Source organism: Parasteatoda tepidariorum, chromosome 8, assembly GCF_982258835.1.
Source record: "Parasteatoda tepidariorum strain Cologne lab strain chromosome 8, Ptep-v5.0, whole genome shotgun sequence".
In the NCBI taxonomy this organism is placed as follows: domain Eukaryota; kingdom Metazoa; phylum Arthropoda; class Arachnida; order Araneae; family Theridiidae; genus Parasteatoda; species Parasteatoda tepidariorum.
The window spans coordinates 88,775,818-88,803,701 of record NC_141762.1 but is presented as its reverse complement, the minus strand read 5'-3'; the positions used below and the strand labels follow the sequence as shown (position 1 = coordinate 88,803,701).

Genomic DNA, 27,884 nt, shown 5'->3' with positions numbered 1-27,884 from the left:
CTTTTTCTTGGAGTGAGAACCAAATATTGCTGCATATGCTCTCGAGCAATTACCAAGCAAGTATCACATGTGAAACATATTTGTTATAAAAATTGGTCTGGGAACTCTTCAGCCATGGAATCGGACATTTTAGTTGAAGGGTAGTAGGGGAAAATTGAGCGTTCAACCCCACTTTTTTTACTATGGGATGAGCGTTCAACCCCACTTTGGGTCGATGTCCTCTTTTACTCTAGTTCTATGGGATGAGCGTTCAACCCCACTTCGGATCGATGACCTCTTGTCTATAGGATGAGAGCTATACCCCACTTCCTCAGTATGGATAAGAGTTCTACCCCACTGATAAGCTCTGAGTAGGGATGACGGTTCATCTCCTTCCTGACTTTATCGGTGAGTTAATTTTTATCGTTCAGAAAAAAAAAAATTTCTTGACTTAGAATTTTTTCTTAGTTTCATATAGTCTTCAGTAACTCCATCTAGTGAATGAAATAAACAATAATTTTGTAAAAATGGAAAATATTTTAAAATAGTGTATGTATCTCACTCATGCTGCTCTCTAGTGAGTAAAGTAGTTACTATTTTACATTTATTTTTTGTAAAAAAAGAAAATATTTGAGGATTCGAACCAGCAATCTCCCCATTACAAAATGCTTCCATAACACACTAGTTTGACTGTGACGCTAACCAGTGTGCTATGGATGCATGTACAGCTAAGAAAAATTTATATTTTTAAACGGATACTTTTAAATTTGACAACAGAGTTGATGAGGATAAGAAAAAGTGGAATGTGAATGAAATGTAACGATAAATTTTAGTAATTAATAATACTGTGATCATTTGTATTTTTCCAAGTGTGTGTGTGCGTGTGATAAATTGTTTTTATCTTACGATCGTAGTCTTTTCATTTTATTGGTGAATCATTAATGAGGAGATTTCGTTAGTAAGGTAAACATGTGTATTTAGTTGTTCAAATAGCGTGTCTATGGTTAATGAGTATGATAAAAATTGAGATTTTCTTGGTTCCTCGTTATCAGTGACGTGTAATGCATTAACATTTTTGTTAAGATTCTTGTGATTAAAAAAGTTTCTGAGAATAATGATAAATTTATGGTTACATCAACATAAAGTTAAAAGCGTTTAGTAAAGATATAACGTCACTCTTTAAAAGGATTTTCCGATAAGGATAACTTGTTGGTTCACATACGTGTTAAACTCTGATTGGACGAAGAATATTTGAAAAGCTTTGTAGTTTAGAAGTCGTCATTTATTTCCAAAAAGTTCTTTTTAGAATCGTTACTCTCTCCTTTTAGTCCACGATGAAACGTTCTTTCGCTACAATGGAGGGGAGTGTTAGTGCTTCTGCATCTTCACCAGTTACTGACGTGAAAACTCCTAGCGTATTACCGAATCACCTATACCATCTAGGTGGATTGAACTACGTGTCAGTCGTGTATTTTTCCGGCAATGTACTTATTCACTTGAGAGAATATCTACAAGGTGAAAATGGAAATCTGTTTCCTACTTATAAAGGTACTACACTCACTCCTTCTCTTTGGATAGCTTTCTTAAAGAAGTCAGAGGATTATGGAGAATCTGTGAAGGTTGGAGATTCCGTTGTTCTCAACGACAGTCTCTATATTTCAAAAGCAGATCTTGACATAGGAACGTATGTGACATTCCAAAGGTTTTTCAAGAAAAAGGACTTTTCCAGGAAATTTTGTGAATCCATGTGTACTCTATCGGAGCAAGAGTTTGTGAAACTTGCGACTGATAGTGATCTACAAAAAAAGATTACATCCTCTGCCATTTTCCATCTATACAAATACATGTTCCCAAACGTTGCGTTAAACGAGGTGAAAAAGCGACCACCCCCTCTAATTCCAACTCCTATGGAATTATCAGATGTTGACGATGTACTCACAACCTCACTGCTGGAGTTACTCAAATCATTCATCGAGACGAATGTAAACACCACATTCCAATGTTTCGGTTGTAGTGAAAATTATGCAAATCAACTCGGACATGAATGCTTAACCTTCAATTTCGAGCAAAAGCTTTTAAGCTGTGGTGATTTAGCCATTTTAAGCATTAACTTAAATGAATTGGTTCAAAACTTTGTGAACATAAACAGCCATATTTCCCACCATATTAATGAAAACTTTTTTTCGAAAATTGATGTAGACTTATTGCTCAGTAATGCTAAAGATTTGTATGTTGCATCCGACCCCAATCCTGTCGTATTATATTAATATCTTCTATATTTGTATATATATATTTCCATTTTATTATTTTTTATGTTTCCACTGAGATTATTTTATTGTAAAATTTGTTTCTACTTACATGTAATTTTTTTTTAAACTCATTTTTGCTTACATGTGTATTTTTTTTTTTCAAAAAATAAATGTGTTTTACATTTTCAAATTGCTCTCATTTTTGTTGTATACTTTTAGATGGTTACATTATATTTATTTTCTCTCCGTAAGAATGCAATTGGACGATTTTTATAATGACCCCACTCTACCTGGGAGTTTCGGTGGGGTGGAAGCTTTGTTCCGCTCGATGAAAGGAAAAGTATCTCGTAAACAGATAAGAAAATGGTTATCGTCACAAAATGCATACACTCTTCACAAAAGCGTAAGAAATAATTTTAAGCGGAATAGGGTGATGGTCAGTGGGATAAATATACAGTTTCAAGCTGATATAGCTGATTTGAAGGCGATAACGAGTTTGAACGATGGTTATCGCTACATCTTAACGTGCATTGATGTTTTTTCCAAATATGCATGGACTTTCCCATTGAAACGAAAGAATAGTGAGAGTATCATATCTACGTTTAAAGAAATATTTAAAGAAAGGAGACCTTTAAAGTTGCAAACAGATCAGGGTAAAGAATTTCTTAATAAAAAATTCCAAGTTTATCTGAAAGAAGAAGGAGTGCACTTTTTCACGACATTTAATCAAACTAAAAGTTCTATTATTGAAAGGTTTAATCGTACTTTAAAAACGAAACTTTGGAAATATTTCACTGCAAAAAACACTTTCAGGTTTATCGGTGTGTTAAAAAATGTGACGGAAAGTTACAATAATACTTATCACCGCAGCATTAAAATGGAACCCGCTAAAGTTACAAAGGAAAATGAGAAGCAAGTTTTAGATAATTTATATGAAAATACTCCTTTACGCAAAAGAAAAAAATGTGCTTTTAAAATTGGGGAAAATGTCCGCATAGCAAAATCGAAAATGATTTTTGAGAAAGGATATGAAAATAACTGGTCCGAAGAAATATTCACTATCACCCATTGTATACCTAGAATACCGCCAGTGTATAAAATTAAAGATTTGATGGAGGGAGAAATTAAAGGCACATTTTATGCTCAGGAATTACAAAGAGTTGTTCTCCCTAAAACGTTTCCAGTAGAAAAAATTTTAAAAAAACGTTTTCATAGAAACAAGTTACAATATTTAGTTAAATTTAAAGGTTACCCTGATAAATTTAACACTTGACTTCCTTCGAATGACTTATTCGCCCTATAAAAATCGAATGGCCTCTCACTGTTACATCATTTAACACAATGAGTTTCTATATTACACTACCGAGTGATGCTTCCATGAATGTTTTTCCCGACAATGTAATGTCCCATTTTCACACAAAGCTCCCAAGAAGATTAGAACTCTTTGGTGAATGGGAGGTTGGTTTAGTGGAAATAATTTATCCTAGAATGTGGAATAATATAATTGACGGTGAAAATTCATATGAATACGATTTAGGGAATGGGGTAAAAAAAATAAACTCTATTCCGAGTGGTTCTTATGAATCAGTGAATGAAATTATCGGTCAATTTGAAAAAAATATTAAGATACAACTAGGATATAATAAATTTACAAAGAAAGTTAAACTGCAATTGTCGAACGGAGCTACACTGCGTTTATCTAAGGGGTTGGCTGAAAGTTTAGGTTTTCCTCACAACGAAATATTGGGAGAAAATATTATACTTCCAGGTACGTTTTCTATGGAAAGTCCTTTCGTAGCAGATCCAAACGTTGATTTGCGTTTATTGTATGTGTATACTGATATTATACAACCTGAAATGGTGGGTGATGTAGTAGCACCCCTTTTACGAATTTTGACAGTGAAAGGAGAAGACGGAGAAATGGTGCATGCTCAATTTGATAGACCGCACTATTTACCCCTGAGTAGAAAACACATTGAGTCAATCGAAATAGTTATAAGAACTCACTCTGGTCGATACGTGTCATTTGAACGAGGGAAGTTGATAGTGAAACTTCACTTTCGCTTGAAAACTTTATAAGCTCAAAATAAATTATTTTCTCTAGAAAAAAAAAATGTATCAAAACTATCACTGCTGTACGAAATCTTTCGAAGATTATTACTCGAATCAAGCAGGAAATGGATTATCTTATTATAAAGGTGTATCTCTTCAAAGAGGAAGTGGTTTAGGTGGAATTTTTAAAAGTATGTTTCGAATGGTTTTACCTTTATTCAAATCTGGCGCGAAAGCGGTGGGGAGACAGGCTCTCAGGTCGGGAGTGGATATTGCAAACGATTACATACAAGGAAAGGATTTAAAAGTTGCTTCGAAACAGCGTATAAAGGAGGCAACTAAAATATTATCCAATAAAGCTGCAGATAAAGTAAAAACCATGGTTGGTGGAAATAAAAGGAAACGTAGAAACCGAAAATCTGTTAGTAGTAAAAAGTATCGCAAAGTGTGCACATCTGATATTTTTAGCTAACATGGCATTGATAAGAAATGATTCTATACCCTCTGTTAAATCCGAACTCGATTTATTCCTCATGCCACCCACACAAACTGCCATAGAAAAAGGACAGTGGTCGGAATACTATCCCATATCAAGCATCCGTGATGATCTCCCTATAGAATTTAATATATCTGGAACTTCGGAGGAATATTTCGACTTGAGTGCTACCCAACTCTACGTTAAAGTAAAGATTTTGAAAGATAATGCTCCTTTACCAGAAAATGAGAAAATTTCCACCTGTAATTTATTTTTTCATTCACTTTTTTCTCAAATCGATGTGATGTTGAATGATCGCACCATATCTTCGTCTAGTAATACTTACGCGTATAGATCTTACATTGAAACTTTATTAAATTACGGCTCTGATTATAAGAAAAGTTTTTTAACTTCCGAATGCTTTTACAAAGATACTGCTGGCCACCTCGAAGAAAATGATCCCTTCAAAGAGAATGAAGGATTGAAAAAGCGTTCTTCAATGATTGCAAAAGGGAAAGTGTTAGAAATGATCGGAAATTTACATTGCGATATTTTTTATCAAGACCGTTTAATGTTAAATATGGTAGACTTGAAACTAAAGTTCGTAAGAAATAAACCAGAATTTTGCCTCATATCACCTGTAAAAGGGAATTATCAAATAGTGTTTGAACATGCATCTTTATTCGTTCGTAAAGTTAAAGTGAGCCCTGGAGTCTTGATAGGACACGCAAAAGCCTTAGAAAAAACTTCAGCAAAATATCCTCTAGATAGAGTATTATGCAAAATGTATTCTATCCCTAAGGGATCATTCTCCTTTTCTCAGGATAATGTTTTCTTGGGTCCACTACCGAAACGATTGATTTTAACCTGTATAGATAATGATGCATTCAACGGTACTTATACTACGAATCCTTTTAATTTCAAACATAATGACGTAAACTTCGTTGGTGTGTATGTGGATGGTAATCCAGTGTGCTACAAACCTCTGACACCAAATTATGAAGATGAGCAATATATTCGCTCTTACAACAGTTTGTTGTTGGGAAGTGAGAAATTAGCGAGCAACAAAGGAATTTACATAAATCGTGATGAATTTTCTAAGGGATATACTATGTACGCCTTTGATTTAACTCCCGACTTGTGTGATGGGAGTTACCTCAATTTAATTCGCCAAGGAAATTTAAGAATTGAACTCAAATTCTCCAAAGCTCTACCTAAAACAATTTCGATGCTTATTTACGCAGAATTTCAAAACGTAATCGAGATTACAAAATCTAGAAGTGTTTTGTGCGATTTTTCGGTATGAATACATTACAAATCGAAGAAGTATTAAATAAAGATACATTCACTCAACAGATTTTCATCGGTGTTTTTGCGAGTGATAAAATTCCAAAACGAATAAGTAGATTTCCTTCTGCATTCATCGTGAATACAGATCCTTACAACAAACCAGGAAGTCATTGGTTAGCTTTTTATGTCGAGTCTCCTCATTCAGTCGAATTTTTTGATTCGTATGGACATTCATCAGACTTTTTTAACCACTACATTCGCAATTATTGTAAAAACTATGAATTTGTTACTTATAATGATGTACCTCTTCAAAGTGATTCGACCGCTGTCTGCGGACAATATTGTATTTTTTACTTGTATTTTCGTTGCAGAAACCATTCGATGAAATGTATCGTTAATTCCTTTCAAGTAAAATCTATACAAAATGATAAACAAGTGTATAACTTTGTGAAGAAAAAACTGTATCGTGAATATGTACCTTTTTTCATTTCATAATAAAGTGGATAAATAAATGTGGTGTGTTAATATTTCTTTCTCTCATTTATCATCATGGAGTCATTGAGATTAAAAGCTCCCTTTACAGCTCTCATTTGCGGGCCTACCTCTTGCGGAAAGACACACTTTTTAAGGAATTTTTTAAAATATCACACGCAATTAATCTTCCCAAAAATTGATACTATTGTTTGGTTTTACGGAATATATCAGTATTTATATGACGAAATACCTAATGTCACTTTTATAGAAGGTATACCTGAAAATTTCAGTAGTTACGCGGGTAAAAATACTCTCTTCATTTTAGATGATTTGATGTCTGAATGCGGAGATAACAAGCGCATTACTCAGCTGTATACTCGAGGATCGCATCACATGAATATATCGATTATCACAGTTAGTCAGAATATATTTCATAAAGGAAAAGAATTTAGAGAAATATCCTTAAACTCACATTATTTGTTTCTATTCAAGTCTAGGCGAGATGTGAGTCAGATATCTCATTTAGGAAGACAGTTATACCCCAGAAATTTAAAATTTTTTCTCGAAGTATTCGAAGATGCTACTAAAAAACCTTACTCCTATTTAATGGTGGACTTAAGGACCGAAACAGAAGAAAACCTGCGCTTGCGTACGGAAATATTACCGGGTGAAGAAACGTGTGTTTACCAATTGAAATAAAAAGAGTCAACTCAAACTGTACGTATCCATTTGATATCATGGGTGCTTCGAAAGAGGATATGCAAAGACTTAGACTAATATTGATCTGTCCTAAGAAATCGTTGAAATCCCTACTGAGAAAAATTCCCCAAACAACAATTAAATGCATTTCTGAGTGTTGTTTAAACACTTTAAAAGGGAATATACCAATCTCCTCACATCAAAAGAGAAAGTTAGCTCGTCATAAACATACCTTAAGAAAACTCTCTGACAAAAAGGTATCTTTGAAAAAGAAGCGTAACCTCATCGTTCAAAACGGAGGATTTCTACTGCCACTCCTTTTACCCGCAGCTCTCAGCGTTTTAACGACTCTGTTAAACAAATAAATAAATATGGAATATGCTAAAAAGATGATATTAGTACCCGAACATATCGTTTCACGCCACTTTCCATCTGACGAAAAACTCAGCGAATTGGATCGCGAAATGAAAAAAATATTACAATCACAGTTGGACGAAGATGAGAAAATAAAAATGTACAATCAAGTATTGTTAAAAAGAATAAAAATTGATTTATTAAATTCACCTGTACCAAATCAGGAGACTCCCTCTGAAGAATTACCTGAAATGAAACCTGAAATAAAGGAGGAGAATTATATTGAAAGTTTAATGCTGTCTGCCATTCCAAAACAGTACATGACGAACACAAAAAACATTCTAGATGTTTTTAAGAGAAACAACAGCATAGTGTCTTGGACACCTCGAGGGGAACTCGTACACAAAGGAAACGTAGTGAAAAATTCGAACATGGTAGATTTGATCAACAGTGTGGTGAGAAAAAGGAAAAGTGATACGTTTATTCCAGGACAAGAAGAATTTCGTGAAATTCTCAAAGACATTAATTTACCACAATCATTTATTAAAAATGAATCCTATGTTTCGCAAAAAGGATATTCTCTTGTACGCAAAGTGAAAAAATCTAAAATTAAATCATGTCAATGGTTACAAATGTAATTGATACGTGAACGTATTTACTACAAATAAATAAATTAATTAATAAATTTGCCGTTTTTACTTCTTTCTTCATTTCTTACTTTACGATTACGTTATCATTCAACGTCCGCGTGACGCGAAAAGCGGGGCGGGCGGGCGAGCGGGCGGGTGGTCGCGGCGCCTCCCCTCGCGTCCGTACGCGGTGGATTGGCGCGACGTTATTCTAATTATAAACCGTAATTATAATCATTTGACGCTTTATTATCGCGAATACGTCATAAGAAACATTCTATCACTATCACACACCCTCGTGTTCCTTACACAGAACCCATCATGCCTTTAGACAGTCGAGTCGTTTCTTTGATAATGATTATTCTGATAAACGTAATACTTTTCACCGCAAACATTTTAAACACACATAATGTCGTAGACTTATGCCGTCGAGATGGAATCGCAATTTCGGATAACGTCTCCTTCACTATTTGCAATGATACATTCGATTTAAAATACAATGGACAGAGAAAAATCAGTGTTGTTGCTGCTTTTCAGATAATGAACGAAAGCGATATCAACCCTGAAAATGAGACACTGAATCCATTACGATTGTCTGCGTAAAGAGTGGATAAGAAACTATCCTAAATGGTGAGATAGAGGATTTGACATTTTCTTTTTTCAGTTTAGAAGAAAGAATTTGACAATAAGTAGATAGGTATACCTATTTCAGATAAAAAAAAAAAACTTTGTTTAATGGGTAAAGTAAAAGAATCAGTTTTTATGGACGAAAAGTATTTTATCGATGAGTAAGGGAGAGTCTCTTTTCATCGACAAAGTGGTAGAAAATTTTATCATCGTCAAGAGAATGTTCTTTCATTGGTAACGATAAACTGATGTCTCTTAGTAATGCTTAATGAGGAATAGTGAGTTATCTACAAACATTGTCGCCTGTACATGTCTACCTACTGCACTTAGCAGCTACCCCTACTTTTATTTATTTGTTTATTTTCGTTGTTTGGAAACTAATGATAAGTTTCAATATAAAAGGGGGGTGCTTCAACGTAGGATAGAGCCAAATCTCGTCCACACGTCTTAGGGTGAACTTCACCTCCGTAAATTTACAGATATTTATTTTCTCCACCCCAAAATGGATACACCTTTGGATATGACCATGGATGATGAAGAAGCTGATCGAGTCATTAGAAATATCTCACAAGTAAGTAACATTTATTAATTCATTTTCTTTTATTTACTTTTAGTTATTTATTTTTCTTTCGTTCTCCTTTTTCTCTTTTGAATATTACTAGTAATAGAAATATAACATCTTCTCCTGTTGTTATTTAATTATTTATTTATGATAAAGAATGCTGATGTTATATGACATAAATTCTAAAATAAGATTTTTCACTCTTCAATCTATACTATTTTCTTGCAAATGTTTCAGTTCTATTTTAATACTGATCTGCATTTTTTTATTATCATTATTTCAGGAAATGATAAATTAATTCATTTTCTTTTTATTCACTTTTAGTTATTCATTTATTTATTTTTCTTTCGTTCTCATTTTTCTCTTTTGAATATTACTAGTAATAGAAATATAACATCTTCTCCTGTTGTTATTTAATTATTTATTTATGTTAAAGAATGGAGATGTTATATGACATACATAAATTCTAAATTAAGATTTTTCACTCTTCAATGTTTTCTTTTTTCTTACAAATGTTTCAGTTCTATTGTAATACTGATCCACATTTTTTATTATCATTATTTCAGGAAATGATAGATAGAATTAATCGGGAATATGCTTCATCTAAATCAGAATCTGTTGCAAATGTCAAAAAAAGACGAAAAAGACGAAGGGTGTCATCAAGTGATGAGGAGATGGACGATCCTGAAGCCGATAGAGCTGTCGCTGATGCCGTTCTCGATTCTCCCATGGAGTGTGAGGAAGAGAATATCCCCCAACCCAGCGTGAGTAAGTTTGTTTGTCTATACATCATATTATATTATGTTTCTCGAAATTACATTTATCGCAACAGAATTGTTTAATATTTAAAGACTTGTTTGTAGTTTTTTCGCTACGATTAAATCTAAAAGAGTAGCTTTTCTAAAAAATTAATTAAAATATAAATAAGACTTTTCAAAACAAAATAAAAATGAATGAAACATCAAGTTAACATCAACTTTTAACCTTACATTTTGAAATTTTATCTACTTTTGATTTTAGACTTCATCGACTTCTATTCAGACTTTTAGATATTTATGCTTAGGACTTTTAGCTCTCATTGATTTTAGTTTTGAGATTTTGTTTTCATCTCTTGTTTCCTTATTATTATAATCATTTAATTCTCGACATTTACACCGACGCTATTAGATTTCATTGCCTTTAAAGCATGTTTTTAATTGTCAAATGTTTTAGTTAATACACTTTTAACTGATCACCACCACTGTCATTTGGCAAAATTTTACTGTAGTTTTAAGAGAAATTTCAATGTGATAATTTAACTTTTATCTCCGTTTACCCCCTTGGGGTGGGTCGGAGTTCAACCTATCAAGTTAATATTAATTTAAACTCTTTTGCTTCCCTTTTCATCTTTTTTTTTAAAATGTTTTTTTCCTTTCAAGTCGTATGACTTTTATTTTATTTTTAAATTGCATGACAAATTTTTTGTTTCTGTTATTTATAGACGTCCAATGATGTGCAGATGGAAATGAGTGGAGTGGCTGATGGAAGGAGAGGACTAGAGTCGTTTCAAAGCCAGATGTTACACAGTAGTAAGAATAAAGACTTATTATTATTCTTAGAGGATGTTAAGCCACAATTGTTAAATGCCCTCCGATTAACAATCTCATCAGCTCCTATTAAATGGTACGTCTGTATTAAGGCACTTTTCTCTCGTAAAGGACAAGATGGGGAGAGAGAACTTGCGAGTTCCTTTTTTAGGAGTTGTAATCAAGTATCGCTAAGTTGTAACTCATTAAATGAGGAAGTGAAGTGTGCATACGTTAAGATTATCTCATCTTTTGACGAATTTGTCGATAGAGGTAGTGGGTGGTTACTAGAAGAAGTGAACTACTTAGAATTAAATTCCGCTCTTTATGTTCCATTTAACGGTTCCTCCTACATCCCCCTCCCACCGGAAATAGTCAAACGACGGGCTGTCTTGAATATTCGAAACATGAGCGATGAAAAATGTTTTTTATATTGAGTACTAGCTCATATTCACCCTTGTAACGATAATAAACATGCGAATCGCCCTTCAAATTATAAACCCTTTGAAAATGAATTAAACTTGACAGGTATATCATTTCCCATGCAACTTAATAAAGTTTCTAAATTTGAGAAACAAAATAATTTATCAATAAATGTATTTGGACATGAAAAAGGAGACATATTCCCTCTTCATCTTTCAACAAACAGAAGCGGAGTGCATCACATAAATCTTTTACTAATATCCGAGAGAGAAACCCGACACTTTTGTTTAATTCGAAATATGAGTAGACTTTTATCTTATTTAACCCATCACAACGGTGCATTATTTTATTGTGACTTTTGTCTCCATCGTTTTGCGACTAAACCTGCTTTAGATGATCACGTTGTTTATTGTAAAGAACATAAAATGCAGAAAACTAAGATGCCTAATGATCAAGAGAGAGTTTTAAAATTTAATTCCGTGCACTTGATGCACAAAATTCCATATGTGATATACGCTGATTTTGAGTGTATATTATCTAAAAATGAAACTTCATTAAGATCGCAAACTGAAGTAAATGCTCATCACATACCCTGCGGATATTCATACGTCATTATTGGGAATGAAGGTGAATGCATTAAACCTCCCGTCGTGTATTGCGGAGAAAATGCTGCGGAACATCTCGTTCATAGTTTATTGAGGGAAGAAAGGATGATTAAAGATTTACTTTCTGCCAATAAACCTATGCAATTAAGTAATGAGGACTATGAAATGTTTTTAAATCAAACTCATTGTTCTATTTGTGAAGAGCCCTTGAATGATGATAGAGTGAGAGATCACTGTCATATATCAGGTGCTTTTCGCGGTGCCTTACACTCAAAATGTAACTTGAATTATAAACTTATTCAAAAAATACCTGTCATATTCCACAATCTAAAAGGATATGACAGTCATCACATCATTAAAACTCTTAGTAAATTTAAAAACAAAAAAACGACGTGTATTGCAACAAACTCTGAAAAATTCATAACCTTTTCTATCAGTAATCTCCAATTTTTAGACTCTCTACAGTTTTTACCATCTTCCCTCGATAAGCTAGCGAACAACTTGGATGAATGCGATTTTCGTATCCTTTCTTCTCAAATAGAACCGGAATTACTCCCCCTTTTACGTCGTAAAGGTGTTTACCCCTATGATTACTTTGACTGTATGGAGAAATTCAATGAAACCGAGTTACCCCCTCGCGAGCTTTTTTACAATAGTTTAAATGATACACATATTACTGAAGCGGAATATAATCATGCGTGTACGGTATTTCAAACTTTTAATATGCAATCTTTAAGAGATTATCATAATTTATATGTTAAGACTGATACTCTCCTTTTGGCCGATGTGTTCGAAAAATTTAGATCTTTATGCTTAACGCATTTCAAAATTGACGCATGCCACACCTTCACCTTACCAGGTTATGCGTGGCAGGCGTGTCTAAAAATGACACGCGTCGAACTGGAACTTTTAACTGACCCCACCATGCATTTATTTGTCGAAAGGGGAATAAGGGGTGGTGTCTCCATGATTTCAAACCGGTATGCCCGAGCCAATAACATTTACATGGGTAATGAATTTGATTGTAATATTCCCTCATCCTATATCATTTATTTAGATATGAATAACCTCTATGGTGGAGCAATGCAAAGCTACTTGCCTACAAAACAATTCCGTTGGTCGCAAAATTTAGATCTATCCGTAGAATACATACAATCATTATCTGATGAGGCAGACGAAGGGATGATTCTCGAGGTAGACCTGGAATATCCTGCAGAATTACATGAGTTACACAATGACCTTCCAGTCGCTCCTGAACAAATGAAAGTACAATTCAATATGCTCTCTCCATACTCTCAAAGAGCTGCAGCCGCATTAAATGTTTCTAATAATTATAATGTATCGAAACTGATACCAAATTTAAATGATAAATGTAGATATATCCTTCATTACCGAAATTTGAAATTATATTTAAATTTAGGACTCAAAATGACTAAAATACATAAAATTCTCTTATTCAAACAAGAACCTTGGCTTCGTGCATACATTAATTTCAACACAAACATGCGGAAAAATGCAACTAATTCTTTTGACAAAGATTTTTGGAAGTTAATGAATAACGCGGTTTTCGGTAAGAGTATGGAGAACGTACGCAATCGCTTAAACGTGGACATTGTAACAGATAAGAAAAGGGCGTTAAAATTAATTGCATCCCCCTCTTTCCAATCGTTTAAAATTATTGATCCAGATTTAGTTATTGTAACACGAAATGTTACATCCTTAACTCTTAATCGTCCTCTGTATACTGGTTTCTCCGTTTTGGATATTAGTAAGACTTTCATGTATCAGTTTCATTATAATCATATTAAAACTAAATATGGTGATAAAGCGAAACTACTATTTACTGATACCGACTCTCTTTGTTATGAGATTCAGACTGAAAATGTCTACTTGGACATGTCCCATCACCTCGAGCTTTATGACACTTCTGATTACCCCGAAGATCATTTTTTATATTGCAGTAAAAATAAGAAAGTAGTAGGTAAAATGAAAGATGAGATGAATGGTGTTATCGTGAAAGAATTCGTCGGGTTGCGCTCAAAAATGTATTCTTTATTAACTGGGAAAGGTGAAAAGAAAACAGCGAAAGGAGTCGTGAAAAATGTTAGAGAAAAACGTTTAAAGCATGACATGTTTAAAAAATGTCTTTTCGAAAATTGCAGATTTCGGGAAAACATGAAAACTATTGTTTCAAAAAATCATGAATTACTTTCGATTACAACTAATAAACTAGCCCTTTGTCCTCTAGATGATAAGCGGTACATATTAGAAAACGGGTGTGACACTTTAGCACACGGTCACTTTAAAATCGGGGGTTCTTAATTGTTTATTTATTATTTTAAAATTTAGCGTAGCAAACTTCACTTCCCATTTAAATAAATTATTATTTATTTTATTTCCCCCCTATTTATTTGTACATAAAATGTATGTGAGAAAGACTTGTCTTTATTGTTACAACAGTTTTATTATTTATTGTCTTCAACCAGCTACAATCAGCTATAAAAGGATGTATGTAATTGTGTAAAGTATCTTTTTATTCAATAAAAATCTGTTTATCTTTCTTTTTTGACTTTATTATTTCCTTTCTATTTCATTACACGTATAGAAACAAGTAAAATGGCATGATCTTTTTATTTACAGCGGACAATGAAAAAATGTATAAAGAAATATGAAAATAACTATATAATAAAAATATAGATAGGAGTGAAAACGAGAAAAAATATCTAAGAACTAAGTGAATAAAGAAAAGGACAAAACTAAAATAATAATAAATTTAAAAGAAATGAAAAAATTATTAATAATAAAAAAATACTTACTAGACAAAATTACTTGCAAGTGTAAAATAAAATGCAATAAATATTTTCATATATTTGATAGTTTAATTGCTTATAAATGAGTCTAATTTTGCTCATTAATACTCTAAGAAATAATAAATGGATTATAATTAAAATATGTAAAAAGAGAAATGAAACTTTTATACTTGAGAGATACTTCTTTATTTTAAAACAAAGTTGAGAAAAGTTACATTGTTCAATGGAGATGCACAAAATCTTATATTTCTTTAAAGTGGATGTGTTTTCATGGTACAACGGTTAAGCGTGCTGCTCAATCGCTGTGCCATGAAAACATTTTGTAATTGTTAGGTTGTTGGTTCGAAACGCATCTTAAAATATCTGTATTTATATATTACCTTAGAAAATTATTCAGTTTATATAAGAAAAAAAGAAAATAAGATGCTTGCTATTTCATACACTAGATGTCAGCATGAGTACTCCATTTTTCACATTTTAAAAGAGTATAGATTCTAAAACTTTAGTACTTATTTCACTCACCAGATGGAGTCACGAGTATTAAAAAAATATACTTAATTTAATTTTAAACAGAACAGTAGCACCAATAGAAATTAAGTGAGGTATAGCTCTCATCCTATAGTCAAGAGGACATCGATCCGAAGTGGGGTTGAACGCTCATCCCATAGAACTAGAGTAAAAGAGGACATCGACCCAAAGTGGGGTTGAACGCTCATCCCATAGTAAAAAAAAAGTGGGGTTGAACGCTCATCCCATAGTAAAAAAAGTGGGGTTGAACGCTCAATTTTCCCCTACTAAGGGTTTAATAATAGCATTCAAATGCATATATTAATTCATTCAAAATTCATTGGAGAACGGGACAGAAATTTCTATAAGAAGATTTTAGATTCTCGGCCATATCACACTGTCACCGTCGAAAAAATTGAGTGCACAAATCATCTCTTGAGAAATGCTTCTAATAAGCTGAAAGAAATCGTTAAGTGTGGTAAATACGGGCACCACACACTAAGGAAGTTGCTCGACGATAGAATACTTAGATTTCGGACAGCAGTTACCATGGCCGTTCGATTCAGAAAAAACGAACAAAATGTACCCGAAAACAATAGAATCCGTGCGTTAAAAGAAGACATTTTACCTATGCATATTTTTGGATGCCACGACCCTTGCGCCTCATACTTCTGCAAAAAGAAAGAAGCAAAAAGGTATTCCTTTTATCTGAACATCACCATATATATTTCTGGTGGGATCGGCAGACACTTTTAATTAATATTTGGTTATGTGGTAGTATTTATAGATACTGTTATTTGTATATTATTTTATAGAAAACATAAGCAATTAAGTATGGCAGAATGATTAAAATCCCCATTTCTATTGTCAATTGTCCCCAATCTAACTAGTGATAATTATGATGAGTATTTTCAGGTTCTTGAAACTACTGCTAAATTAGCAGATTGGGAAAAGGAGCAATTAGTAATTATAACTAAATTAAAAATGGAGGGCACAGTTAGAAAATTGTATAATAATTCATTAGAAGGGAAAGATTTGGGTAATCAAGCTCTAAAGAATTAAAAAAAAGAAATTTTTTTGAGAAAAACTGTTTTTTTTTTCAATATTTAAAAAATATAGTAATATTGAGGACTTTTTACTAATTTTTGAAGTCCCGCAGACATTGTGGGCCCTAGGCCCATGCGTATTGGGCCTAGCCGATGATCAGGCCCTGAATTCCGTTGATTTTTAAAACGTTTTAATTAGACAATTGACAATCTTATGCTTTTAGAAACTGATATACGTGAAGCGTTTATAAAAAGGCAACATCTTGTGACGATATTTTTTTATATTGAGAAAGCGTATGATCGAATGTGGAGATACGGCATATTAAGGGACCTTTTAAACTATGACATTAATGGAAATATGTTTTATTTTATTAAAAACTTTTTAACAGACAGGACATTTCAAGTTAGAATGAATAACACTTTATCTGACACCTTTAACCAAGAGGAAGGTGTTCCTCAAGGTAGTGTCATTAGTGTAACCTTATTTCTTATAAAATAAACGATATTTTAACTACATTACCATCTACAGTGGACGGCAGGTTATTCGTTGATGATCTGCGGATCTCCTGTAAAGCATCTCATATGCACACTATCGAAAGACAATTGCATCTCGCCATTAATAAATTATCCCAATGGGCTGAGTTAAATGGTTTTAATTTTTCTACAACTAAGACAACTAGTATACACTTCTGTCGACGACGAGGACTCCATCCCGATCCTGAACTATATCTCAAAAGCTTCCGAATTCCCGTTTTAAGCGAAACGAAATTTCTTGGTTTGATCTTAAGACTCTAAACTCACTTTTGCATCTCATATTAAGCACTTAAGAAAAACCTGTGGACTAAAATTAAATTTACTTAAAGTTTTGACAAACACCTCTTGGGGTGCAGATACAGATACCATGCTCAAAATATATAGGTGTATCATCCGATCTAAACTTGACTATGGTTGCGTTGTCTACGGATCAGCTAAAAAATCTGTTCTTAAATATCTTGACACTATCCATAATTCCGGCATACGTATAGCAACAGGAGCATTTCGCACATCACCCATAAAAAGTCTAAACGTTTTATATCATGAACCAACTCTTGCTCAGCGACGGAATAAGTTAGCTTTGAGATACTATTTTCATGTCAAAAGCCATCCTATACATCCCATGTTTTCAAATGTTACAACTCCATTTTATGAAAGATTATTTAGTAACAGACCCTCTGCAATACCGACTTTTGGTTTGAGAATAAGAAAGCTTTTATCTGACCTAAACCTTGAAGACTTTAATATTTTACCTGCGAGCGAATTAAGACCTCCTTGGGACATCATTTCTCTCCAAACTATTGATATTTTTAACAATCTGACAAAAGCACAAACTGCTGCTGACATTTACTTGCAGTTTTTTAATTCACACCAAGAACAATATAGTAATTTTAATTCCATTTTTACAGATGGCTCTAAAGGCCTTGACCATGTTGCAAGCGCTGTTGTTACCCCTATCTCCACAATATCTGAAAAATTACATTCAAAATGCTCCGTATTTACATCTGAATGCTATGCGGTTTATCTGGCTGTTCAATTGATTTCTTCTTAAAGGTTGAAAAAATGGATAATATATTCAGATTCAAAAAGTGTCATAGTTGCCTTACAAAATAAAGAACTGAATACACATTCTATTATAAATAATATTTTAAACCTAGACAGGAATTTACTCCTAAAAGAATATGCCATGCTGGCATTTCGGGTAACGAAGCAGCAGATAAAGTGGCTAAGTCAACAAACAATGTAACAAACAACCCCCTTACCTACACAGATATCAAAAATGCAATTGACAATGAACAGTATTTACACTGGCAAAATGATTGGGAGAATGAAATAAATAATAAATTGCATGACCTGAAACCTTCTATTAAATCTTATAAAAGTCTAAACATTAGTCGAAAGCAAGAAGTAATATTAAATCGCTTGCGCTTGGTCACTCTCGAGTAACCCATAAACATCTTTTATTAAACGAAACTGCACCCGAATGTTCTCATTGTAGAGAACAGCTCACTATTAAACATATTTATACTCAACTTATTACATTTCCAAAAAATAAAAAAAAGATGGGAAGACTCCCCTGTATTAAATTTAGACCGGATGATACGAACAATATTAAAAATGTAAGTACGATGAGATACTTAGGGGTGACCCTCGATCCAGGTCTGACATGGATTCCACACTTAAATGATATTAGAGACAGAATTACAGGTTTTAATCAGGGAATTAGGAGAGTCGCCAGAGTTACATGGGGTCTCAGACCACAATTGTTGAAACGCATATATCTCCAGGCAAGTGAAAGAATTATACTTTACGCCGCCAGTGTCTGGTACAGAAATACTAGGAGAATTAACGAAAAATTAAACAGTATCCAGCGAATACCACTCTTAACCATCACGAAGGCCTATGCTACAACGAGCACAGAGGCAATCCAGATACTGGCGGGTGTTATGCCAATTGGTTTGAAAATCGTGGAGGACATCTTTTGCAAAAGGGTGAAGTGGGGCTGGAGACTCGAGGACATAAATTTTACTCTACCAATTGATCTTGATCATAACATAGATTTCGAGAAACCAGCCCTAGGGCATCCTTCAGATTACATTGCTTTGCCCTGGGGATATAGCAGCCCTAAAGATCAGGGAGTGGAGATCTACACTGATGGCTCTCGGATGGAGGCAGATTATCCGAATAAATTCAGGACTTCACACGCAATGATAGTTAAGAACAACGGTATCACGATTTTCAAAGCCTCCACCAGAGTCACTGATAACACCAACATATTTATTGCAGAGCTTTTGGCAATCAAGTCTGCCCTGATATGGCTACGTCAACATGATATTACACATGCAACGATTTTTTCAGACTCACTATCATCCCTCCAGGCCCTGGCTGACCCAGAACCCAGTTCCAAACTCATAGAAGAGATCAAAAAAATTTGGAATAAGAACACTATTTTGAACTGGGTAAAAGCACATGTGGGGATCCAGGGCAATGAGGAGGCAGACAGGGCAGCAAAGGAAGCCATTGGTTCTGACTGTGTGGATCTCCAGGTTCTGAAGACCCCCAAACAAGCTAAAACCGAAATCAAACAATATTTAATGGCAAGGTGGAAAACCAATTGGGAAAATTCTGAGAAAGGCAGGCATACATTTAAATTCATTAAGACCCCGTCAACTACAAGGTTGCAAACTAATTTCTATTTTAACCAATTTCTAACGGGGCACGGAGTGTTCGGAGTACACCAAAACAAATTTTTTAATAAATCAGATACTTGCTCTAACTGTAACCAAAGACAAACCATAGAGCATCTTTTATATTATTGTGATCGGTATCGAACACTCCGAAAAAATTATTTCTTCCAAAAAACAGACCAACAAATTTATGCAGACAAGGTTTGTAGAGAAATTATCAAGATTATCATTAAAACTACTCTTGAGGAACAAATGGAATTAATAAACAAAATTGACAATAACTAAAATTTTAACCTGCTTAATCTAACCACCTTGCCAAAACTTTTTTTTGGACCACATTGCCATTTTAGTGTTTTAATTTGACTTTTAACTTGACTTTGCATTTTATACATGCTTTAGGTTTGTTTACAACCTTTGGATTTTAATACATTTGGTATTTTACATTGCGATTGTATTTTATACATGGTTTTTAGATTGTTATACACCCCTTTTAACTCTTACCTTTTAGTATCTATTGGTATTTTGTCCTCTGTTTTTTTGTACTTTAATTGAATTTACTCTGCTTTACTTGTTGTTCTTCATTTTAACTACCTGTTACTACTTCACCCTCACTATTTTGGTTCCACCAGCAGGATTCAAGCTGGCTTGATTGGCTGGATCCTTTCAATGCCCTATTGGCAAGTGTATACATCTGTGATTTTGTCTTAGTTTTAACTTTTCAATTTTAGCACTATATTCATTTATGTCATTTTATCCTTTCACCTTTTGGCGAATTTATGAGCTGTATTTACGGCGGTTTTTGGTGAATTGTTAGATTTTTTGTCTTGTATTAAGGGTTCCACCAGCTCTGGCTCACTCAGTTTTTACTGGTTGTCTCAGGGTTCACAATTTTTGTATTATATATATATATAATTTTTGTATTCTATTTATATGAGGGTTAATAAGTTTTGTATTGTATATATACATATAATTTTTGTATTTTATTTATATAAGGGTCTGTTGACCTTTTAAATGATTCATTGTATTTGGCGTATGGGCCTATTGGCCTAGGCCGCTGTATATATATTAAATTAAACATATTTTAACAAAGTGTAACGAATTTAAAACACAAAGACAACGCCACTTTGGTTGCTTTAATCCAACATTGACTTTATTAATTGGAGATAAGCCACACAATAACATTTTTAATTATCTAAGGGACATTGGTTTTTTCAAATCAATTTAGCTTTAACTTATAGCAGAATGTTTTTTATAAAACAAGTTGTAGGTGCGGTATGGCCAAAAATGGCTTTTGCGTCAATAATACTTAACTAACTATTACTCACAAAGGTTTTTAAAAAGGTGAGGCGAAGTATTAATCCGCGTAACGCAATAGTTGAATCTGACCAGAATTTCATATGATCAAATTTAAGCTTCATAGCCTCTAAAACCTTTTTCACAAGTTTTGAAAGGAGTAGACATGCAGACAGTTCCAATCTAGGAATAGTCATAGTCTTTAATGGTGCTACACGTGACTTGCTGCAAAAAAGCTGGCTAAAAGATTCATCAGGATCTGCAACTGTCAGTAAATTACAGTTCCAAATACTTTTTCTGAGGCATCTGCTAAACCATGCAGAAAATGTCTTCTTCAAAACGCAACGAGGTATTAGAATAGTTTCTATACTATGAAGTGTTTTGATGAACAAAGTCCATTCTTGGGCAATATGGTAACCTTTCGTTCCAGTCTAGCTTGTGCAACCAAAGCCGTTGCATAAAAACCTTCGCTTTGCTGATGACTGAACCAAGTAGACCAAGAGGACTATACGAACGAGCAATTTGTCTTGAATCTCCCAACGGTATGTTTTCACTAATATCCTTCTTAAATGGCATCTTAACTACATATTTCCCCTTAGTCTTTCGATAAAACGAATTTTCAAAAAGTTCGTTGCAATAATTTAATTCTGAGGTGACGGGAGTTTTTGCTTCGTTAACATCTTCAACTTCCCAAAAAAAATTCAATATCTTGTTTAGCGAATTAACCTCAGTTGACAAAAATCAACGATAAAATCTTTAGCTTCATTACTTGAAATTCTAATACTTCCTGAAATCAAATATCCGAAACAACTATTTTGAAGCAATAATTTATTATCTTCTAAAGGTATTTTATCATTCTTCAAAAAATAATTCAGCATCCAATAACAAATCCACTTTTCTTGCTATATAAAATTCGTCATCAATAATCAGCTATATAAAATTCCCTATTACCAGCTTCACGGAATCTGATTCCGATCGAAATGAAACTCTCGTGACGTCATAAATCCGTGAATGTCAGTTAAGTCGTATTACGAGCTCTTGATTCCGCTCGGAACTAAATTCCGATGCGAAATTATTACGAATCCCATTCCGGCAGGTTTAAGAGTAAGCGAAATCTAGATTCCGATAAGAGTTTGTTTATTTCAGTGAACAAAATGGCGCTGTTTTCCGTCATACAGCCAGCTATTGCTGAAGAGAGTGATCGAAACACTATTAAGAGAAAGATCTATCGGCTTAAAAGATTTTGGGTATTCCAATATCCCGACAACAAGTCGTATTACGAGCTCTTGATTCCGCTCGGAACTAAATTCCGATGCGAAATTATTACGAATCCCATTCCGGCAGGTTTAAGAGTAAGCGAAATCTAGATTTCGATAAGAGTTTGTTTATTTCAGTGAACAAAATGGCGCTGTTTTCCGTCATACAGCCAGCTATTGCTGAAGAGAGTGATCGAAACACTATTAAGAGAAAGATCTATCGGCTTAAAAGATTTTGGGTATTCCAATATCCCGACAACAAAATTTAGAAATTAATTTAGGTTGGAAATTAGTTTTTTTTTAAATGGTGTTACTCATAGGCGAAATTTAGTAATGGAAATGAATAATATCGGATTGTGGAAATTAATAACAAAAGCTACATAAAAAAAATATGTACGAAAAACAATAGAATCTTAGCTAAAAAAAGGAATTACCAAAGTTAACTATTAGAATTTCCTATATTGTTTGAAATATGCATGTGTGGAGACTTTTACAATCGACTGTGTTGTCCTTCAACTATCTTATGGTACTTTAAGGTGGAAGCAAGTTAACATGTCTTATATAGTAGTGATTTGGTATTTAATATTTATAGTGGTAATTACGCCAGATATGCCGGTAAGGCTTCCTTTATTTTAATCTGGATTGTTTTCTAGGTATTCCACAATCATTGTTTGGAGGCGAATATTAATTTTTGAACCTGAAGCCATTTGAAAATACTACATTGTAATTTCACTCTACACTACTCTCTATACTTCAAATAAACACAAACTTGGCTTTTAGAACACAAAATTGTTGAAAATGTATGAATTTTTAAGCTTTCAGTTCTAAATTAATGCGATTTTAACTCGCATAGAAGCAGAGAATACAAACATATCGTTGCCAGATTAATAAATTAGAATTATAATAATTTTCTAATTGGTCAAAGTTAGCCCCGCCTACAAACTTCAATTTCACCGGAATCGTGTGGAATGGCGATTTCGATTCCGGATTCTGTGATCTGCTCATGTTACGGCAAAGTGGGTTTTACGAAATTGGCAATCCGATGAAAGCTATTTTCCGATCGGAATCGTTTCCGAGGGGAATAAATTTCAATGAATTGGTAATAGGGCCCCAGATAACTTGATCCCTTTAGGAATATTCAAAGTCGAAATATTAATTGACTTGGGGGGCATCATGTCAGTTATTTTGGGAACAACAAGTAACTCAACTTTCCATTCCGAATCATTTTCTAAATTCGACAATCGAGTTTTGATTTGCGAGTTTACATTCAAAGAAACATCACTGATTCCACTAATTATAACAAAAACCTTTTCTTTTCTTAATCCTAATACATTCATACTCAGAAGTACAAAAATTGCAAGATGAAGCAGAATCAAGAACCGCTCGAAACGGTTTCAAATTACTACAGCCATCGCGAAGATAAACAACTGCAGTATTTATGAATACTAAATTATTACTCTTTCCTGACGCCATCAAAGTTGTGAGTGGGGGAGCAGGGGATTGTTCGAATTCGTTGGACGAAGCATTATTGTTCAAAGCTCTTTCTCTTTCTTTCTAAGTTTCACTTACGATTTTATGCAATAGTGAATGGTGAGAATCTTTTTTACAGACAAGACAAACTAATCTGTTAGCTTTACACTGAGCTAATAAGTGCGTTTGAGAAAGGCATTTAATGCAGAGTTAGTTTTTTTCAAAATTAAATCTCTCCGAAACTGATAAGCTTTTGAATTTTGGGCAATGATAAATAGGATGTGTTTCGTTACACAAAATACAGTTTCGATAAGTATTGGTTTTAATGAAGAAAGTTTTTGAATTTTTAGGACGATTAAATTGATTTGATAGTTTAACAACGTAGTTCTGTTTTGGGAAACTATTTTTATTTATTTCTTCAAGAATTTGAATTCTTTCTTCCAAAAAATTATCTAATTTCGGGATTTTATTAGATTTTACACTTAATTCAAAAGCTTTTCTTGATTCTTTATCTAATTAATGTAATGAAATATTTAGAAATGAAACATCTGAGAAATTATTACAATAAAATTCTAGTACTGTTGATGATCGTAAGCATCTTTTTACATTGTCAACTAATGCCCGTAATTGTGATGGTGAATCATTTATTTTTTTTCAAAATTTAATAAAAAAAAAGCATCCAGAACTGCTCTTTTATTCTCATACCTGCTATTAAGTGCAGAAAACAGAGATTCAAACGTGTCTTGACAAGATTCCAACAATTTAGCTTCTCCTTTAAGAGATGCTTTGAGATAAAATAGTTTTTGTGTATCATTCAATTCTTTATTGTTACCGATAATTGACATAAATTGCATTTTAAACTTTTTGAAATCTTCATATTTTCCATAAAATTGTGGTAAGGGAAAATCTGGCAATTTATAACTACAATTAGAAACAATTTTTGCTTCTTTAGTTTTATCTTTATCTTTAATTTTGCATTCGGAAAGAGAAATTCGAAATCTTACTTCCAAATCTTCTATTTCCTCGTCTAGTTTTTCAGGTAAACAAAGATTATCCTTCAAATCGATATGTTCTGGAAGTTGAGTGTAATCAACTATCAATTGCTTTGCAATATTTTTTAGTTCCAGTAACGAATTTAGTTTTGTGTTTAGTAAAACTTCACGATTCAGTTCCTTTTCATCGACTTTCAATTCATCAAGAAATTTTAACAACTTTCCTAATTTTGTTTTAATTACGCCTCTTTGGCGGTTCAATGATATCAAAGAAGCCACATTCTTCTCCGGTTGCATAGGACCAACTGTACGGTCCCGTGATAGGTAAATAGTTAAAATTGAAGGTAATGCGGACTGTATGTAATAATTAACAAATATTTATTTAACAAATGTAATTAATTAGTTCACGCATTAACTTTCATTAGAGAGCGACCATACGCTCTTAACAATTCAATCAACAAGAACAAGAGTGAGTAGTTCAAAGGGTTACATTAGGATGAAAGATGGCTGACGCCATACAATCTCGCCGAACGGTAATTAAACACCAAACACAGTTAAAGTTAAGTTATCCAAAATTAATTCAAGTTTCAAAATTTTAATTCTTTCTTCTCTAACTTGGTACAATTTTTTTTTGTTGCTGAATTGGCCAGCCTCCAGCATCCTCCTCATTGCAGTATCCTCACTATCAATAGTTTGTAGTAAGTGTATAAGAGCAAATATATTAGGGTGACGGGTTGTGGCTCTTCTGTTTATTTTTGCATGAAAGGCTTCAGAATAGTTATTTGTTCTATCTAAAGTGTTGTGCAAATGATTCCACAACTCGCTAAAAAAAGAAGAAAAAAACCCAGTTAACTATTTATATCAAGTATTTCTCTTATTCATCAAATGGTGATTTCATTCCTTAGCTTTAATACTAATACCAAAGTGTATAATTATGATGATCATCTTGCAAATAAGCTTTTTTCACAATTTGTTTGTTTTGAATTCAACAAACATGCATTGATCAATTAATAGCTTATAGTTTAAACGTTACTTTCAAAACACATTTTGCAAAAACTATTAAAACAAGAGCGCTATGTTTTGGGGTTAATTTTGAAAAAAAAATAAATAAATAAGACTGTGTTCTGGGGAAATATTAAACTCTGAAAATTTCTGCACTCTTGATTAATGCTAGGTAATTTTGTTTTATATATACATACAATTTTTGAATTTTAAAAGCCCCATGATGTGAAGGTAGATGATAAATTACTATGCGAAAGTGCTATGAGTATTGTGTACATTTGATGATCAATAATGAAATCCAAATTTTTGTAGCTTCTTTTATGTAGAAGGAGCTAGAAATTGACGAGAAACCATTCAGTGATACTTACATTGGATACTTCGGTGTCATACGTTGGCTCATCCAAGTGTCTTCAAAATACTTAAAAAAAGCGATGAGCTTCTGCAAATTGAGGAATTGTTTGTTCTATTAACATATTGGCTATATCTCTATATGGTGATTCTTCAGGAACTAATGGTAGAGCTGTTGCTCTTCTAAGCCATAACTTAATGCTGGGGTTCCTCTTGCTGAGACGTAAGAGACCCAGCTTACGTGACTTTAAAATAAAAAAACGAAATAAGCAAATGTTTCAAATTAAGATTATAGTTTTTCACCTTGAACTCATACACTATTACTGAAATTCTAAATGTAGCTTAAAAATGTTATACATACCATTTTCACCAAACTTAGAACAAAGTGAAAGTAACAAACTTTCACTTCAATACTTGGAAGGACTTCCTTCAGAGCCTTTATGCTTGCCAACTCAAAATCTACCATGGCAAAAGTCGGTGCTAATAAGAAGTTGTGACTCCATGCTGCAGATTTTACGAGTTCAAACAGCCTCTTGTACAGAGCAAAAGTTTTACTTTCTAGCAGACAAGAAGCCATGGGAAATATCTGGCCCATGTAATCCCCATGTAAGGTATATAGCTGTTTGAAAATTTTTGGTGTTACCTTAAAGGTGTCATCTACAAATAATTTCGGGCTGGCACAAAGGTTTCTTAAGTTTTCTGCAGTGCAAAATACCTACAAGTAAAAGATTAATTATATCTCTATGTAACACAAATACATAATAGTTTAACATAGTTTTTATTATTATTGTAATGCAATTCTGCTCTACATTTTAAGATATAGTTATTAACTTCTTATAGTAGTTTTCCTACATATAAAGTTAATAGTTTCAACTTTCGTAGAAAAAACTGTTTTATGTCAAGGGACAACAAATATTGTGAGTCACTTATCTGGGATAGAGTATGAGAGCAAAGGAGGGCTTAGCCATCTAGTATATTATTAAATAATGCTTAGATTAATCACTGCGGAAACTAATACTTGGTGCACCGGAGTACCTGGCCAAAAAGGCCACTTCCGTAAATTATATGATTACAAACTGAATCAAAGGCCATAGATATTAAAATTATTTGGGTTAGTAAACTTAATGTTAGGTAGCTAAATAATATTGCGGTAAAAAAGATAGAACAGGGATAACACGGACAGGTAAAAACATGCATAAACAGATAAAGTAATAAGTTCTTAAAATTATTATTCACTTTTAATTCATAACTATTGACAAATAAGCAGTTAGTGATTAGCATTGTTAGTAGTTGTATTAGTAAATTGAATCAGAATAAGCCGCAGTAATTCCGCTAAGGATTGGGCTTACCCAAGAAGGTGGAAAAGGGTAATGATGAAAGAGGACATGAGGAACCAGTCAGGGGGATAGAAAAATCAGCAATACGATTCAAACGATGTCTTGAAGATTTTTATAGTGATGGAGAATGGCCTTAGGCCGTCTCCTGCTCTTAGGGTCATCTGGGTCGTAGTTAGAAGAAGACCAAATGCCCTGTCCAGTACTCTTAAGAAAATATTAAAGAAATCTATTTTGTATAAGTCAAGAAGGCTAGGCGTACAGGTGTCATTACGGATATTTTTGTTCCTGAAATACCAGGGTGAATTTGTGATATTGCGGAAGGGTTTTATTATAAGCACTGTGGGAGAGTTCTTTTTTAGAATAGGATAAAGTGCACATTTTGCTGCTATGAATTTACTCTTAATGTTTTTAGAATGATATTTGAATGTCAGGGTATCCATAATGACACCTAAGTACGTGGCCTTCGTATCCCATTTGAAAGAGAAGTTGTTATCAATGATAACATCCTTCTTGTAGGTCCTTCTTCTGGTGAATAGCTCCGCCTGAGTTTTGTCGATATTGAGGGTAAGTTTCCAACTTTGGAAATAGTCAATGATGGTGAGGAGAAGGTAAATAATAT

The 27,884-nt window shown here is 33.4% G+C and overlaps 3 protein-coding genes across 4 annotated transcripts; all 3 read left to right on the top strand.

The window, feature by feature from the left end:
- Positions 1 to 4,753: 4,753 nt before the first annotated feature.
- LOC107451125 (uncharacterized protein F54H12.2-like) lies at positions 4,754 to 6,061 on the top strand. Its single transcript, XM_016067120.2, has one exon. The coding sequence runs from the start codon at positions 4,754 to 4,756 to the stop codon at positions 6,059 to 6,061; it is 1,308 nt and encodes a 435-aa protein (XP_015922606.2).
- Positions 6,062 to 9,187: 3,126 nt separating this feature from the next.
- Positions 9,188 to 14,544, top strand: LOC147806519 (uncharacterized). 2 transcript variants are annotated; one of them, XM_087169310.1, is made up of 3 exons: positions 9,188 to 9,399; positions 9,957 to 10,158; positions 10,871 to 14,544. In XM_087169310.1, the coding sequence occupies exons 1-3, from the start codon at positions 9,331 to 9,333 to the stop codon at positions 10,879 to 10,881; spliced, it is 282 nt and encodes a 93-aa protein (XP_087025436.1). In that variant the 5' UTR covers positions 9,188 to 9,330; the 3' UTR covers positions 10,882 to 14,544. The 2 variants fall into 2 exon arrangements, with proteins under 2 accessions (XP_087025436.1, XP_087025434.1); XM_087169308.1 differs by having other exon boundaries at positions 9,957 to 10,154; positions 10,871 to 12,371.
- LOC147806520 (uncharacterized) lies at positions 11,678 to 14,305 on the top strand. The gene has a single exon (XM_087149660.1). It carries the CDS (start codon positions 11,678 to 11,680, stop codon positions 14,303 to 14,305), a length of 2,628 nt encoding a protein of 875 aa, XP_087005786.1.
- Positions 14,545 to 27,884: the final 13,340 nt, after the last annotated feature.

Bases quoted from the DNA above. Each gene is read 5' to 3' on its own strand.
- LOC107451125 (XM_016067120.2), top strand. From the start codon at position 4,754: ATGGCATTGATAAGAAATGATTCTATACCCTCTGTTAAATCCGAACTC.
- LOC147806519 (XM_087169308.1), top strand. From the start codon at position 9,331: ATGGATACACCTTTGGATATGACCATGGATGATGAAGAAGCTGATCGA. The intron at 9,400-9,956 runs GTAAGTAACATT...TCATTATTTCAG, and splicing joins TCATTAGAAATATCTCACAA to GAAATGATAGATAGAATTAA. The intron at 10,155-10,870 runs GTGAGTAAGTTT...TGTTATTTATAG, and splicing joins AGAATATCCCCCAACCCAGC to ACGTCCAATGATGTGCAGAT.
- LOC147806520 (XM_087149660.1), top strand. From the start codon at position 11,678: ATGAGTAGACTTTTATCTTATTTAACCCATCACAACGGTGCATTATTT.